This window comes from Gobio gobio (genome assembly GCF_949357685.1).
Source record: "Gobio gobio genome assembly, chromosome: 8".
NCBI classification, from domain to species: Eukaryota; Metazoa; Chordata; class Actinopteri; order Cypriniformes; family Gobionidae; genus Gobio; species Gobio gobio.
In genome coordinates, this window is record NC_137114.1 from 31,865,178 (window position 1) to 31,883,264 (window position 18,087).

Sequence of the window (18,087 nt, forward strand, 5' to 3'; positions counted from 1 at the left end):
GGCAACGGGAGGAGATTAAACATTCTGTTCCATTGTGAGAGCTTTGGCTTTGGGCCAGCCCGAGCTGGAAACGTCAAGCATATCTCAGACAAACACATGCAAACAAACACACACTAGTATGTTCAAGTAAGCTCCTTGAACCCCCCTGCCAAGGTGTAAATCTATACAGGCGCATTTTCATACACTTTCACCTCTTAAATAAAAGCCTGGAGTCCAGTGGCTTAGCAAATGTGGATGCTTAAGTGAATCTTTGCAAACAAATGCTCAGCCTTTAAGCCTTCAGAGGCCTGCTTGGCTACCTGGCAGGCTATCCAAATCTAGAAAATTCCCAACATCAAAACTGAATTTAAAGCAAAGCATGTCAGATCAAACGACATTCCTTTCTGGGCTTTATGTTTTAAAAATAGCTCGTTTTTGGCAATATTAGATGGCTGTGTGGACTGAAAACTAGGTGTACTGGCACTCTGAGGTGAGGTAAGCCAAAGTGAGGGGGGCGTTTCTTACACTGCCAGAGCCAAACATGGGATTTGAAGTACTTTTATGGTCATTTGGTAATGCTTGGGAGCATGAGGTGTGGGGTGTGTGTAGAATAGAAAAGGTCCTTGCTACAGATGTGTGGTGTGTATAAACATGACAGGAAACATATAAATGTTTATGGTTGTGTCATAACAGGGTGAGCGGTAAAAATTATGCCAGTTTGAAAGTTCTTGAAAAGTATTTGCGAAATGACCACAGGATGATTCACAGGAAAGATAGACATGTGAGGATGTGAACAATATACATCTTAATTAATTAGCTACTTCCCAAGTCAAACTCATTTACCATGTATTTTCGCTTTCTTTTAATAGTCTACACTAATGCATTCTGAAATATGCATCTTCGCAGCGGAAAAAGTGCACTACTTCTGCTCTTTGGGCTAGTTTGGTTCAAGAAAACAGTGCTAATTCTACTAGTTGCTGCAAGCCTAGAGAAGGATGTTAATGCCATAATGGAGGTGATTCAATGTCTCTAAGAAGATACATGGACTGACTTTTGTCAGTGAGATTAAGGCGGACAACTTTCATCAACAATGGTGGGGGTTTTTTCGTCAACAAAAAGAAGATGAGGTAAAAAAAAGTGCATCATGACAATTAAAAAACAAGTTGATGAAAATATGACTAAAAAAACACTGCAAGATGTTAAAGTGCCCCTATTATGCTATTTTAAAGTGTACTAATTTAGTTTTGGAGGTCTCCAACAACAGATGTACATGCATCAAAGGTCAAAAAACTGTTTCATTTTCTCATAATCCATTGCACATGACCACTGATCAATCACTCAATGATTCTTAAATGACTCGACAGATAATGCTGCGTTCCAGGCAACCCGTAACCCGTGTTTTTCCCACTTTCTACCTGTGAAAGTGCACTGGAACGACAGTCAAACCCGTGAGTTCCCACCCGTAAACTCGTACTAGATCGATGTACTCCCAGCGTGCTCTGACATCACATAGCCCGCGAAACAACAATGGCAGCCCCTACGGATATACAAATAACGTAAAATAAAAGGTATAACATCTTCTCTTGCCTTATGTGCTTTTTTTTCTCCTCCGTTTCCCTCAAATAAGCAAGGAGTAACCACCTTTGACGATAGAAATTATTGTAAATGAGCATAAGCCCCGTCCGGTCCGCCATGCTTTATTTACATCTAGCTACCAGGGCAGGCAGTTTGGCGTGACTTTGCCTGGAACGCTACAAAGTCGTGAGTCGTGGTTTGAAGTCGTGTAACTTACAGGCTCAAAAACCTGCCTGGAATGCAGCATAAATCCCTGCTTTCCGCAAGCATACTCTGCTCTGATTGGTCAGCTGACCCAGTCTTTTGTGATTGGTCTACCGTGTACAGCGCGTATTTCGGAAACAAACGGCCATTACCATAACTGAACTCCAGCTCCGTCCGGAGGCTTCCTAAAGCTCAGTGATTGTACACAATGTAAAGACAGTAACGATAACGCCGATTTTACATCGATTCCAGCGTGAGTCTGAATCAATGATGAAACATTGGAAGAACTAGTTATTCAACCTGAAACTTGAGCAGGACGTTTCTCAGTGATGCAACTCATTCTGAGGTAGGGCTGGGTAAAATGTTTTACTTTAATCGATTCAATTCTCATTTTTACGAACCGATATCGATTCTTAAATCCCAAGAATTTATTAGTCATCCTGTTTTCAGTTGATGAATGAACATTGTAGCGTGCCTCCCATCCAATAAATCGCAATAATCTTTGTGCTTTGTTACTATTGATATGAAACAAAGTGTCAGATTTCAAATTACGTCCATTTTATTACGAAATTAAAAAACATAAATACCGTTTTGGCACTGTGAGATCGCTCTGGCGCAGCTCAAGGGAAGCGGAAGTGATCTTCTCTTCTGCCTTATTACTAGTTACAGCACGAAATAAACATGAATGATCATCTGAAAGTGTGTTAAAATATAGAGTACAACTTACTGAAATCCATATCATGTCACATGGAATCAGTGTTTATACCGTGGAAAGACGTCAGTAACGGCACATTTACCTCAGAAAAAAACATATCCAGTGTCCATAAACTAGAAAAATTAACTCTAGAGTGGAGCGTATTCTGTACTATAAATTTTAATGTTATTCAATTTTTAATTTATGTATGAATAATAAGTAAAGTTTTTATGACAGCCACCATTTAAATGTTTATATTTCAAAAAACTAATTGGAGTAGAAATATGAATATGTAATTGTTATTAAAACTTTATTATTATAAAAAAAACATAATTGAGTGTAATTTAATTGTTTGTATCCAAATCAGTTCATTTTTGCCTTCAGTATTATAGTAGGCTACAACTGACACCCATAGTTTACAGCATTAGTTAAGAGATTTGTTTTCCTTGAAAAAATTTGCCATGTATTATACCTGATATACTGTATATCCAAAATAATCGATATTGAATCGAATCAGAATCAAAATCGAATTGCAAGCTTGTGAATCAAAATCGAATCGAGAAATTTGTTTCAATACCCAGCCCTAGTTTGAGGTAGGCTACATTATGATAAGTTTCAACTGTAATTCCTCATGTCAGCATTAACAAGTGTCAGTCCATCAACAAACCTGTGTGTGTGTGTGTGTGTGTGTGTGTGTGTGTGTGTGTGTGTGTGTGTGTGTGTGTGTGTGTGTGTGTGTGTGTGTGTGTGTGTGTGTGTGTGTGTGTGTGTGTGTGTGTGTGTGTGTGTGTGTGTGTGTGTGTGTGTGTGTGTGTGTGTGTGTTTCTAATTTATTGCGGTGCACATGCGGGAACTGTATCAATAACAGTGCATATGTTAGCCCAGCACTAACGTGAATGACTGATGTAACGTTAAAGTTTGCAAAACAAATCTTTCTCCATCCTTTATAAAGGATGTCTCCAGATTGTCTGGAATTCTTACTACTTTGAGGTAAAGATATATCTTTACTCAAAGTAGTAAGAATTCCAGACAATCTGCATTAATAGACACATTTTTAGGTAAAACTGCAGCCCACAGCTGATTTACAGTAGTATTTCAGAAAGACAGTAATAACGTTAGCCAAATACTTACACAATATGAAGCACAATAAACACATTGTAGAACACAGCGTTTTCTGATTTCTGAAACCCACTGTCAACAGAATGCTGCTAACACCAACTGGGATGCATTGCTAACTTGGAGTGCAATGTAGAGCAGCTAAATAAATAAAAAAAAGCGTTCTGAGTTTCCACAGATAACATCCGTGCAAATCTTATCTTACTCTCACCCCAATCTCCAATCTCTCCCTCACTTGCCCTAGAGAAGCGCAGCCGAACACACGCACGTCCTCCAGCCGGAGTCAAAGTATCTGACATTTAGAATGCAGTGACTATATTGAGGCACAGTAGAATAAAGATAACCCACTGACCCCTCAACAATTTATTCACATCAGAAGTAATGAAGGGCAGAGTCTTCTTTGTGCTCGGGGCCAAATGTGAGACCACGCTCCACAGGTGTGGTTCCCAGTCAAGCACCTGTCCTCCAAGCACGAGAGACTCCAGAGGAGCCGGCAGTGCTACATCTACACCACATTTTGGCGAAGAAAGAAAGGAGGAAGATGTCCTGGGTGTTCTTCAAATCCTGACTCACCCAACGTACTTCAAATGAGGCAGAAAGTCGACACAATGGTCCATTGAAACCACAGATATGCTGTGGTAATTGGCAACAGCAGTGCAGGACCCCTCTGCGGAGCCAGCACAGAATGAGGGCAGAGAAAAGGCATTTCGCTGGCCGGATGAACTCTGAAAAGGAAGAGGAACACAGCACGATCTATCTATCTATCTATCTATCTATCTATCTATCTATCTATCTGTCTATCTGTCTATCTGTCTATCTGTCTATCTGTCTGTCTGTCTGTCTGTCTGTCTGTCTGTCTGTCTGTCTGTCTGTCTGTCTGTCTATCTATCTATCTATCAATCAATCAATCAATCAATCAATCAATCAGTCTGTATGTATGTCTGTATGTCAGTCTGTCTGTCAGACGGTAGACAGAAAGTGATAAAGATATGATGTGGACTGGAGACAGTGTTTTGTGTGAGACAAAATGATATCTGGGAGAACAAGAAATGCCACAGATACAGTGGCGGCAGTCTGAGATTGAGCCCAGGATAAACTGTTATTTCCCAAGAACAGAAAGTACAACAGGGCTCTGTAAGAATCAGAGACAGACAGACTCAGGAGGAAGAGCGTGAGATAAAGCGTGAATCTCATGATATCTGCAGGTGCTCACAGCACAGCCATGTGGAGGCAGGCCAGCACACATCCCCACGTGGAGTCTCGCTGTCTTTTTCCAGTCTTTCTCGCTCACTTTTTCCTGCAGGCTGGGACTGAAAGGGAGTGCACCGCAGACCTGCCACAACAGTCTCTGAGTATTTTACAAGGCCAGAATGCAGCTCTCTCATTATGTGGTTGGCAGGTGTGGATGTGGCCGGGAAGATAACAGCCTTCCTTGTCTCTACTGACTCTCACTCACAGCCAAAATCAACTGCACTCCCAGCTACTAAAATTATGATGATTTAGAAATCTAAAACAAGACCTTATGGAACAAGTCCATTTAATTTGAATGCCATGCAAATGATAGTATTTATATACTCCATAGCACAGAGTTCGAGATTAATGAGTGACGACTGTATGATGTTTGAGTTTTCCTGTCACAGGCAGCAGCTGTAAGGGCTTAAAGATGACAGGTTCAACTCAACAGAAAGTCTCCTTAAATAAAATAGAGCTGAAGTCTCTAAATCCTGAATAGAGTCATCATCTATCATGTCAAAAACTGCATCTCAGAATGTATACCCTCAACTTTGAGGGTTTACGGTTTGCAAACTATGAAATGTACCTATCCAATAAAACATGCTTTGAATGAAGGACATCTGCTAAAATGGCCTCTCCGTTTGATCAGTACTACAGTTTTTCTCAGTAGCTTTGGTACATTTCTCGAATCATCCTCAACATTTGCAAAACAGTAAGTGCATTTCTCAAAACAATTCGTACAAATAGCAAAACACCATGGATTACCTGCAAAAGCCAGTCTCTTGCTCAAAATCCTTAGTTCATCTCTCAAAAGTAAATATCTGTGTCAATGAACATGTCAGTGCCATCAGAATGACAAGTCCGTGTGTCATTGTGTATGAATAAGACAGTCAAATTGCTTAGTCATATTGTCAATATAACTGTACACTAGTGGGATGTTCAGATGTAAACTATGGCTAAAATTTTGATGACAATTATTGTAAATTGTAGGTTACACCTTAGTGTATGTGGGAGTTTGAATGCAAGAGACTGGACAAGATTCACATTTATGCTTTTACTGTTTGTACTGTAATTTGTTGACAGACCATGTCATTGCGATACAGAAAGGAAAAGACAGCACTGCATAGCACAAAGAAAAAAACCCCCGGAAAAACAAAAGTCGAAATGTGAACGTCTAACGGAAATGTATAGAAATATGCTTGACATTTTATGACAACTTGTTCAACCATTTTGCATGTAAAGACTTATGCTATGAACTAATGCCTAAATGTTGTGGGGGGTGAGACTATTCAACAGAGACCCATTATAATACATTTTGATCAACATGACATAAGCAACTGATAATGTTGGAAACAGCAGAGAATTGTACATAATCATTTGCATGGATGTACACAAGCATTTGCAACTTGTTCAAAGAAATGAGAAACTGCTTTTTTGATGTGCACAAGTGACACAATGATGTGAGAATTGAACAGGTAGTTTCGAGAATTTCAATTCTGATCTGAGAAATGTACCAAAGCGACTGAGAAAAACTGTAATATAACAAAACATCTGGGTTGTTTGAGCATTTCAAAGTGATTGTTTTTAATTTAAATGTGTCATTTCATAAAAATCTGGAGTCTTTACTCACGCAAGTGATGGTTGCTCCGAGTGAAAGCGGCTCTGTTCCTGCTCCAAATTATGCATAAAGGCACAAATATTGCATAAAAGGCGTACCAAAATATGCTGCTTTGTTTCTGGGTAAATGAAATGCAGCATCGGAGCCACATTAATTTATTTCCATAATTCCACATTTATTATATGCTCATATTATTCATTTAGTTCTGTCATGACAACTCTCTGAGTGTTTGGCATGGTAATGGATATGACAATATTGATATATTGGTCTTGGCGGATTACATCTGCTACGCTGCTGCTGCTGCTGTTGCTGTTATTGCTGCTGTAGAGCAAGTACGGGATTTGCTACTGTCAATACACGACACCTCGCTGTGAGCAAGTAAGACATGCTGCTGCTGTACAATATAGCATACATGAATTACCTGTAGCAGATCTATACAGGTGGAGGGTTTCTGAAAGCGCTCTGCACTGCTATAGCGAATGCTAACCAAATATTTGAAGGTTGAGCACACAAGCTCATTGGCTTCTGATACAGCAAGAACCAATCAGCTGTGCCCTATAGAGAATGATGTGAATTTCATAACATTATTCTGCAATTGTAATTCCTGTATAAATGCATTAATGCAGCATTATACAGTCTCGTTTCTAGAATATACACTCTTAAAAGTGGTTCTTCGTCGTAACCATAGAGGAACCACTTTTGGTGCTATATAGCACCATATCTTAACATGTTCTGTATATGGTAGCAGTGCTATATAGCATCTTAGCAAAAGAACCGCTGAAGAACCACTGAAGCACCAATATTGGTTCCCCTATAAAAAGGTTCCCCTATGATTACTAGCCAAGAACCAATTTTTGTGCAATATAGAACCTTTTTTTTTTTAGAGTGTAAGCCACTTTAGATGCAGCTCCTGTGTCGCCGTTGCAGTCTAAAAAACACATTAATTTTATAAAACAGATCCAACTCTAAATTTGATATTAATGTGGCAAGTTGATTAATAGCTTGTCAACTGTAAACATCCAAAAAATATTACTTGGCAGTCAAAATTGTTTGCTTGCATTGTGCCTGTAAAAACCCCCTTAACCGTAGTACAATAACCATAATGCACGGCCATATGTGGCTTAGCTTCATCAAAATACTAGGTCGAAATGGTGGCAGCAAATGACTGTGAATTGATCTAAACCTCATTCCACATTTGTCAGAGACTGAGCCAAAGGTCTGAGACAAACTCTGCCTTTACAAACATTCAGTTCATTTGTATATGTTTTCCAGCTCCGGGCTTCTCTATATGTCTAAATATTTAGTTTTCGAACATAAGGTTTCTCACATCACTTCATTCTTTCCAGTTCCACAAAATGACCTCACTCGAGCGAGGTCATGCTTCCACTTATTCTTGCAGATGTCTACTCACGTTAGTTTTGCTGGTGACAGAGAAGGTGGCTCTGCTGGAGAAACGTGTGGTGGTGGGGCTGGAGGCAGAGCCGCTGGCAGAGCCGGTCAGAGCCGCTACACTGGGGGCCACAGACGGTGGAGACTGATGCCCTGCGGTGCTGCTGTTGGTCTGTGGTGGCGCCGATCCTCCTGCGAGAAGTGCGCTTCTGTCACACACCGAGCCAGTCAGCATCTCTACCTGTCGGGTCAAGGCCTCTAACTGACCCCTGAGCTGCCGGTTCTCCTGCTGCAGCTGCGCCACAGCTCGGCCTAGAGGTCCACTCACATGAATGGCCTCTTCCAGCCTCCGCTCAATGCCTAGCTTGAAAGCACTGACGTCCACATGGATCTCACGGACTGCATCTCGCAATGTGGTTTCATAGCGGGCCAAAGCGGCACACACTGTCTCCCCTTCTGGAGAGCCCTCGGCCACTGATGCCAACGGGCCTGCGTCCATCTCTTCTGTGAGTCCAGGTATCTTTCTTTACAGTCCAACAACAAATTGAGATCTGTCTCTGATATTTCCCTTTTGAAATTGTTTAAAGTCCCAAATCCACATAGAAATCCGGAGGAAATGACAACAGTGACCTGTGGAGACAAAACTCTTTTGTCAGAAGACAGAAACAAGCTTCATTTCCTTATTGAATGAATAAAAACATCTTTAAAGCTCACTCAGCATAACAAAATACAGAAGAAAATGTTCAAATTGTGACTGATTGAGTGAGTTTACAGACCTGTTTCAGTATGATTTTCCTGCTGTAAGTGTGTCTGAGTGTGTGAGTGTGTTCTGCCCGCCGTGCTGTTTTAAAGTACAGCTCTCACAGTCACGTTAAACTCCTACTACTCCTACAGTCCTACAGGGAGGGAGGAGAGAGGGAGGGAACAAGAGAAAAGAGGAGGAGAGATAGAGCTCCACTTTATCCTGGCTCCCCCTCCTTCTTTCCACTGTATTTGTATTAATCTCCACTTTCACAACACAGTGCACTGTCTCTGCTCTCTCTCACTCACTCTTCCTCACTCTTTTTTCCCCTCTCCTGACAGATAAAGGCCACTGCTCACATTACCCCAGCTCAAGCATGTCCCACTGTCTCACAGTGCTATATCAGAGAGGAACAGACACGCCTTTTGTGTTTTTCCTGTCTCACTTTCACTGGGTTCAGAGTGTGGTGGTTGAGGTCAGTATAAAGACAGCACTCTTAAGGTACCTGTTTACACTGTAAAGAGTGATACTTTGCGGTTTAAACTGTCCTAACAAGTTTCCTAATGTTTCCAACATTAAGCAATTTGTCTGTCCACATTGAATGTGAAACTGCTGCATGATGATGTCACACAATCACATCCAGTCTGAACATATTATTTGATGTTTAATGTACAGTTATGAGGAGTGAGATTACCTAATGCATTGTTGCAGAAACAGAAACCAAGTTGTTGCATCATGCAGCATTTTTGAGTTCAGTTGGGACAGACAAATTTCTTGTTGCTGGATTCTTGGTTAGGAAATAAAAATGACTTTCATAAGTACCTCATGTAATTAGGCTGATTCAGTGTTATTAAACGCTATAATCTACTTTTTATATTTAATATTTACTATTTTAAGTATTTTATAAATATACTGAAATATACTATTTATATAAAATACACCACTGTAATAAATATATTATTTTAGATTTATACAATATTTACATCTAGTATATTTAATATACACTACCATTCAAAAGGTCGGGGTCAATAATAAAAAAAAGCTTACCAAAGCTGCATTTATTTGATAAAAAAATACAGTAAAAACAGTAATATTGTAAAATATGATTGCAATTTAATATAACTGTTTTCTATTTTAATATATTTTAAAGTGTAATTTATTCCTGTGATAGCAAAGCTGAATTTTTAGCATTATTACTCCAGTCACATTCAGTGTCACATGATCCTTCAGAAATCAAGTCAAGAAACATATTATCAATGTTAAAAATAATATTGTTTTTTTATAACCATGACACACTTTTTCAGAATTAATCAAAGAATATAAAGTTTATATATATATATATATATATATATATATATATATATATATATATATATATATATATATATATATATATATATATATATATATATATATATATATATATATATTATTATTATTATTTTTTTTTTGTAATATTATAAATGCCTTTACTGTCACTTTTGAATCAATTTAATGCATCCTTGCTGAATGAGTATGAATAAAGAATAAAAGAATAAAAAAATCACATTAGTTTGCCTGCCAAAACATTTTGGAATCCTGCCTTCTCATTTTAATACAATAACTGGACTCAATTTAAAGTAGTAAACAAGGAGGTCATTCCCTTGAGAATTCTCCTTTGTACTTCCTAAGAGTTCAATGTCTTGTTCTTTCCAAACTGACCTTGCGTCTTGTCATGATCAATCAGTCTATAGACAAAATGGGGGCTGATTGGATTTCAAGAGTTTGCTGTTAAGGGTGAAAAGAGGGGCATGATGGATCTGGAGGAAGTGGGCTTGTTGTGTTTGTGTCTGTGTTTGTCTTTTGTGGGTGGAGAACAGAACCCAGGCAGAGCAAACAGGCCTGATTAGATAATGAGGTACAGGGGGGCTTTGGGTTGGACTAACGGCCTGTGGCACAGCCACTACAATGAATCCAGGCCAACGGACTGAAATAACTTTACATTCCAGTCCACTGTTTACTGTAAACACTGGAAGCCGCGGGAGAGCAGAGGTGATTTATAGCTGTACACACTGGGCATGTGCTCATCAACTTTACATAACAGAGCTGTGAGTGAATGCTACACACATGAGTCAAAGAGGAAGATGCCACGCTGAGGAATGGGTTATCAATACATTTTTCCACAAGACATCTTGATCTAGACAGATCTAAATATCTGCTGCTAGGTTCTTCAAGAGTTCATCTTGCAACGTATGACTCAAAGTTTGCTGGAAATTCTCTGACTCTGAAGCAGCTGTTTTTTACATCCCCCATCAGCCTTCCAAATATGATTTCCATCTTGCAATGATGTCAGACTTTCACGTCAGGCATGGGCTGTAAATGTCTCTCAGGATCAGCAGCAGGCGCATAGAGGAACGGCACAATGTCGTGCTTCTCCCTGGCAGTTTGTTATTGTATCTAATGCAGCCACCATTTCTCTCATTTCACCCTTATCTGATCTAAGATACAGAGTGGTGATTCTGAAAAGTTGAGCCGAGTGAATCAGACACGCTTTTTGGATCAGTAGTGCTGAGAAGTACCAATGCAAGACCTCACATGCTCATGCAAGACCTCTTATCTGACGAGGAATCGGTGATAGAGATAACCTGCACAGGTATTGCAACACTGACACGAGAGAATGATGTGACCAAGACAAATCTAGGACACAACTATAACTATAACTATTCTTCCTAAAGAGCTGTTGAGCCCCAGGGATCTCTGGGTGTTGGGAAATGGCAGCTGCATGCTATACGATCCTGATATGACTCACTAAATTACAGTGTAAGATTATGTCTGATTTAAACATACTCATGTATACAGTCATTTTGACAAATTCCTACAAGACTAACAAGTCAGATAAACAATGGTGTCTACTCATGAAAGACACATAATACTTTCAACACTTTCAGCAATCATGTAATTATGCTGAAATTGATCCACAGTTTACAAACAACTATAACAGCTATAATAGGTTTGCGCTTTACTGCGCAGCTTTTTAATTGATTTTCTATGTAAATATGACAGCATCATTTTGTCTGACTGTTTTTCATCATATGACATGCACGTGTCCAGATGCTGTGCCAATTTAAAGGATGTTAAAATTTTGGGGAAAAAAGCTCTTTTCCGGTTCCGCTACACGTCACATTTTTTAAAACAAGAATGAGTTCTATGTTTAGTGGCGCAACAAGCGTCAAACTATAAAATATCATCATATCAATCAGTTTGTATTTTACCAGTATTGTATGACGATATGGTATGACTAACGGTATGACGATACACTGTCTGTAGGCTATATAACATTGATATAAGTGATAACCCGGATTTAGATCTCATATATATCCCATATATATATATATATAAATCAGGCTCATATAAATGTCAGGAAACACGATTCCTGGCTGCATGCTAATATCCATGGATCACTGGATCTTTATAAGGAACACTTATAACGAGTCCAACCTTTCATTTAAACAGAAAATCATTTGTTTTGCTCGCATCTTCGCAGTTTCCCCCTATTAACTCCAGTCATGCAGCTCTTTTGCCACTCAGTCCGGCTGAGGGGGCGTGTTCCAGCAGGAAAGTGACGCCAATGCATACCCTCTATATTTCTATGATTAAATCACTGACAGAGACCCTTCCCCTATCAGCCAACCACTGTGTGCATAGTTAGTATTGACATCATCCATAGCAACGAGGTCAACCCTGCCCTTTCTCTGAGCTTAAGACTTCTCTCCATTCTTAAGTAAAACTTGGTCTCAGCAGCTTTGTTAATAGGTTTTAAAAGGAAATTCTTACCTAAGAACTTTTACTGCTCTTTAGGAGACTCTTAGTTGTAAGGTAAAATGTTTTGTGATTACGGCCCCAGATATGGATGAGGAGAGATTGTGGAAGTTTAGAATGGGATATAATATGACAAATCCCTCAAGTTTCACAACATAAACCATTAAAAGCATGCTGTTTGTTAAAGCATCGTGGAAGTGTCGAAAATGCGAGATTTGTGAAGAATTTTACGATTTCAGCTGCAGCGAGTTATGAGTGAATGTGCAAACAGAGAGAACTTTTCTGATTGGCTGCGTTTTGAGATAGCATTAAGTCCCATTTTCACGTTAGGTGCTGGTTTGCTGGTCTTATCTGGTTTAAGCCGGTCTCCCAGCCTAGCTGACGTGCCTGAAATAGACTAGCACTGTAAAACACTAGCTAAGGACATTTAAGCTTACTTTAAAAACAGTGAAGAAGCATTTTTGTTGCAATGTGGAAAAATATTACCATTAATATCAACTATTTTGATCTTTTTGTTTATGGATCAGTGGTGCCGTCCTAAAATAACCAGCCTGTCCTTCTTCGGGAGAATGGGGCATGGTGGGAAACATGTAGTAAACATAAACTAGAGCAGTTGAGTAAACCACAAATTATCAATTCTACGTCACAAAACTTTAACACACACCGGTCGAACCACTAAGGCTGTGAAACACATGGTTCCTTAACCACATTCAGCCATGGCATCCTGTTCATGTTGAGAAAATGTCAAACCATCAGTCGAAAGGATGAAGTTTGAGTGAAACAATGCCCTAACCCTGTCTGGCTTTCATCTGCAAGATAGCTGTTGACAAATTAACGATCCTTCCAAAACACAAAAGCACATCTATTTCACCACGTGTCAGTTGTGGTTTTCCTGAAAACAAGTCTGCGTGGCCATTACATCAGAGTTTCCATGGGAACCCTGAAGTCCAAACACGTCCAAAAGAATAACAGCCAAATGATGATGTCATAGTCACTTGAAAGTCAATTTAATTAAGCGCACATGGTGCCAAGTGTGTGTGTGTGTGTGTGTGAGAGAGAGAGAGAGAACAATAAAACTGATTTATTGTTATTTTTGTGATATTCTTGGCATTGTCTCAGAGGCATAAGCAAAGACAGTTTTGGCAGGCTGAGCTGGGACAAGAGTTATGGTTGAAATGTGATTATATTGCATATCTGGACCAGAGGAGATTGATTTCATGCTCTCACAAATCATTCACTTACACACATCACTGAGGTGGACACTGAGCGGCCTGTCTTGTCCACTCTGAAGCTGAAGAAATGCCCTTGCTGGGGGAGATAGATGGAAAGAGGGTTGAAGGGTGAAAAGAACAGAGGTGTGGAGGAGGGGGACACATTCCCAAAACCCCAGCCGACCTCCTGAGATGACTGGCTCCGGATAATTACAGCCCCTTTTGCTTCGAACAGCCAGGATGGGCTGACTGAGCTGTACTTCACTGCTCTCTGCTGATCTCCATTGCTGCACACACACATCAACAGCCTCTTTTATCAATTGAATCACACACACACACGTACAAATACATACACACATAAGCATGCCTGAGAGGAATATGAGATTATATCCACACCACATCAGAACTCACCGCAACGCAATTACCCCCTGATTCAGTTAAACCCTTCGGTCAACACTGTACTTTTTCTTCTGTAGAAACGTGGTCTAGTGGTCTGCTGGGAAGACTTTGCAGAGGAGAAAGTGATTCCAACTCCATCACATCCATGAAATGACCCATGTCTTAAGTGGGCTTTGTCTTTAAACGAATAAGTAAACAGAAACTATTGTGACAACAAGTGCAGAGTAATTATAACCGCTGCACAATGACTTAATATCGCGTTTGGATTTAGGTTGTGGTTTGTTAATATTTCGTTTCCTTAATGTCTCAAAACCACAATTTCCTTCCAAATTAAATAGTCTGTTTGTCATTCTGGTGCAAACGAGGCTACACATTACCTAACGTTTACACAGAACAATGGGGAATGATAGTGTTCAATGAAAGCTTGCTGGAAAGTGGGTCACCTCATTTGGATTACATTAAGGGTTGAGAAAAAAGCTTAAACCAAAAACATCAGAACATCAGAAAAAAAAACTGTGGGGTCCAAAAGTTTGAGACCACATTCAAACATGGGATTTATTTAACTTAAACCAGGAAACAAAAGAAGGATGCAGGATGCTAACGTAAAATTATTCAGAAATATGAAAGATTCTGTAGTATTTCTAACACAAAAGCAAGTAAGTAAATGTGTTAAACACTGATCATGTGACTCCTTTGTACACACAGCCGCATGTCAGCTCTTTAGATCATCTCAGGTTTTACACAAACTTGTGAAGTTCATGTCAATGATGTTGAACTGTTTCTTGAGCATCAAATCAACGTATTAGAATGATTTCTAAAGGCACTGAAGACTGGAGTAATTATGCTGAAAATTCAGCTTTGCCATCAAAATTAATTACATTTTAATATATGTATATTTTAAATTGTGATTATATTTCACACTATTACTGTTTTACTGTATTTTTGCTCAAATAAATACAGCCTTGTTGAGCATAAGACACTTTCGAAAACACGAAAAAATGTACGGACCCCAAACATTTCAACAGTAGTGTATATGAGTATATTAAAAGTATATTATATGAGTATATTCTCTGCAAAGCAGCAGCCCTTTCATGAGAAGCAGGAACTATCAGTCTGTAGCCCATGCCAAGAATAATACTTTAGCAATGATAGATTTTCTAGGAAGCAAGTAAGAGTGATGTAATCAAAGCAACACAAGCCAAAACACATTTTCTGTCATATCCATCTATTGTTTCTGCAATCTCCTCTGCTGTACCGAAACTCAGCTAAAACCTCCCAGGCTCCTTTGCCCTACAGCAACCTCATATTGCATGACATCATTCTTTCTCTTTAACCGTTAGAGGCCTCTTACTCTATAATGCACGCAAGCACAGATGCAAAAATACAAAGCAGTGCACTTGGAAAATCATCATTGGTATTAGTGTCACCATGCTGAGAGCGATGAGCTGGGATATGTGCGCTCATCTGGAGTGGTTTGGACAGCGTAATGATCAGCTTATTTGACCGTGTTCCTGATGAGAGCTTCATGAGCTGTGCCGAGAGTGTACATTTTGGTTTCTCACTTGAGGGAAGAAAAACACATTTTTTCTATTAGTGGTTGATGTCAGCATGTACGATAGTGGTTTAAAACAGAAGAAAAACAAAAGAGTTCATCAAAAAATAAAATGAAAATAGGCTATATTTAACTCTATTTGTTATATGGCTTCCATCTCTCTCCCCCAGCAAGGGCATTTCTTCAGCTTCAGAGTGGACAAGACGTGATGTGTGTAAGTGAATGGTTTGTGAGAGCATGAAATCAATCTCCTCTGGTTCAGAATGAATGAAATGGTCTGCCAAAATTGGTTTGATATCAAGTTAGTTAAAAAAAAATTACAAATATATAATATAATAAATTAATATAATATCATTAATATAATATATAATAATATAAAACTTCAACCAAAGCTAAAGTTAATAATACTTCACTAAAATGCTATAGAAAGTCAGCTACATTTTTTAATATTTTATTCTTTTAGTCGCCAGTTTCCAATACTGCTTATTTCCAAGCAGTGCTGGATAAACAGTCAGCCAAACAAAGGCTTGTGTGAGAGCAAGAGAATGCAAGCCCTTGTAAAATCTTTCATTTGGTGTGAGCTATTCACCATGACGGTTGAGAGGCCCTTTACAGGCTGAAGCACAGAGGCCTCTCCAGGTGAATTAAACTAGGTGTCTGTGTGTTTGAGTATGTGTAACATTCCTAATTGTTTGACCACAAAGAGGCTTTGGAATGAACATTGAGAGTGAGAGCTTCAACATATCATTAGCATGATGAAGTCTTTGCACACAAATCAGCCTTTGACAGAACACAAACACATCACAGCGGGCCTGTGAGCTCAGAGCGAAAGTGTTACTGATTTGTGCAATAACAGGCTTTGACGTGGCATACGTGCATGTGCTCACCTGTGAGGGATCAGAGCCAAATGTATGTAATCACTCATACACCTGCCACTGCAGTTACAGTATCAGCCTCCAGCAAGAGTTAGTGCTTTGTATCTCATTAGCTGTGATGCACCCTGGTAAAAATACAGTGAAATATTATAAGACACAAGTGATATATTCATATTGGTGCCACCAATTAAATTTATACAGCAAACTTTGTATACTTAAATATTATACATTAGCTGTCATTTATATTCTGCTAAAAAAAAAAAAAAAAATATATATATATATATATATATATATATATATATATATATATATATATATATATATATATATATATATATATATATATATATATATATATATATATATATATATATAAAAAGACTATAATATATAGAACTATTAAACACTTGGGAGCCTTTCATATCGTGTGAATTTGTGTATTGTAAAATAAATTGCATATTAATTGTATGTAATTTATTCCTGTGGTGCCAAATCAGAATTTTCAGCAGCCATTACTTCAGTCTTCACTGTCACAAGATCCTTCAGAAATCATCCTAATATGCTGATTTGGTGCTCAAAAAAGCCTGTATGCCTGGTTAAAGCCTAGATTTAAACTGACAAGAGTGTGTCTGCTTCCTGAACAAGGCTAGGAAGACTTTTCAAGAGATTGGGTGCTAAAAAGGAAGTTGCAGTTGATTTCATATTCTAGGTATTATCAACTGGCCAGAATTTTGAGATTGCAATAGACGTGAAGGACTATAATGCTTTAAGAGCTCGCTCAAGTACTGAGAAGCTAAACCATTTAGTGCTTTGTAAGTCATTAGCATACTTCCTTGTTCTAGTAAGAACTCTGTTGTGTTTTGTACCAACTGGAGTTTGTTTATTAAGCGTGCAGGGCAACCACCCAATAGAGCGTTACAATAATCTAGCCTTGAGGTCATGAACGCATGAACAAACGCATATTTTTCTCTGAGAGCATATGTTGTAATTTAGATGTATTTTTAAGATGGAAAAATGCAGTTTTACAGATGTTAGAAATATGGCTTTCAAGTGAACGATTGGTGTCAAAGAGCACAACCAGGTTCCTAACTGATGACGAAGGCTTGACAGTGCAGCTATTCAATTTATATAGTATTCTAGGTTATAAAGTGTGGAGGTTTTTGGTCCAATAATTAAAGCCTCTGTTTTTTCAGAATTTAGTAGGAAATCACTAGTCATCCAATTTTTTATATCAACTGCGTTTAGTTAATTTTGTGAATTGGTATGTTTCATCAGGGCGTGGAGAAATATAGAGCTGAGTATATTATCAGCTTAATAGGGAAAACTAATGCAATGCTTCCTAGTGATATCTCAAAAAGGTAGCATGTACAGGGTGAAAAGAAACGGTCCTAGTACTGAGCTTTGAGGTACTCCATACTGAACTTGTGATCGATATGACACCTCTTAATTTACAAATGGAAACCGGTCAGATAGGTATGATTTAAACCATGCCAATGCAATTCCACTACTGCCAACGAATTTGAAAGAATGTTGTGGTCGATAGTATCAAATGCAGCACTAAGATCCAGTAACACTAATAAAGAGATACAACCACGATCAGATGATAAGAGCAAATCATTTGTTACTCTAATGAGAGCAGTCTCAGTACTATGATAAGGTCTAAAGCCTGACTGGAAATCCTTGCAGATACAATTTCTTTCTA

The 18,087-nt window shown here is 38.8% G+C and overlaps 1 protein-coding gene across 1 annotated transcript in view; it reads right to left on the minus strand.

The window, feature by feature from the left end:
- smtnl (smoothelin, like) overlaps positions 1-8,866 on the minus strand; it is a 20,216-nt gene extending 11,350 nt beyond the window's left edge. The window contains exons 1-2 of the mRNA XM_079824275.1: positions 8,585-8,866; positions 7,831-8,438 (exon numbers count right to left, since the gene is read on the minus strand). Coding sequence (XP_079680401.1) covers positions 7,831-8,307 — 477 coding nt within the window. The 5' untranslated portion in view covers positions 8,308-8,438; positions 8,585-8,866. The remainder of the gene's footprint in view (positions 1-7,830; positions 8,439-8,584) is intronic.
- Positions 8,867-18,087: the final 9,221 nt, after the last annotated feature.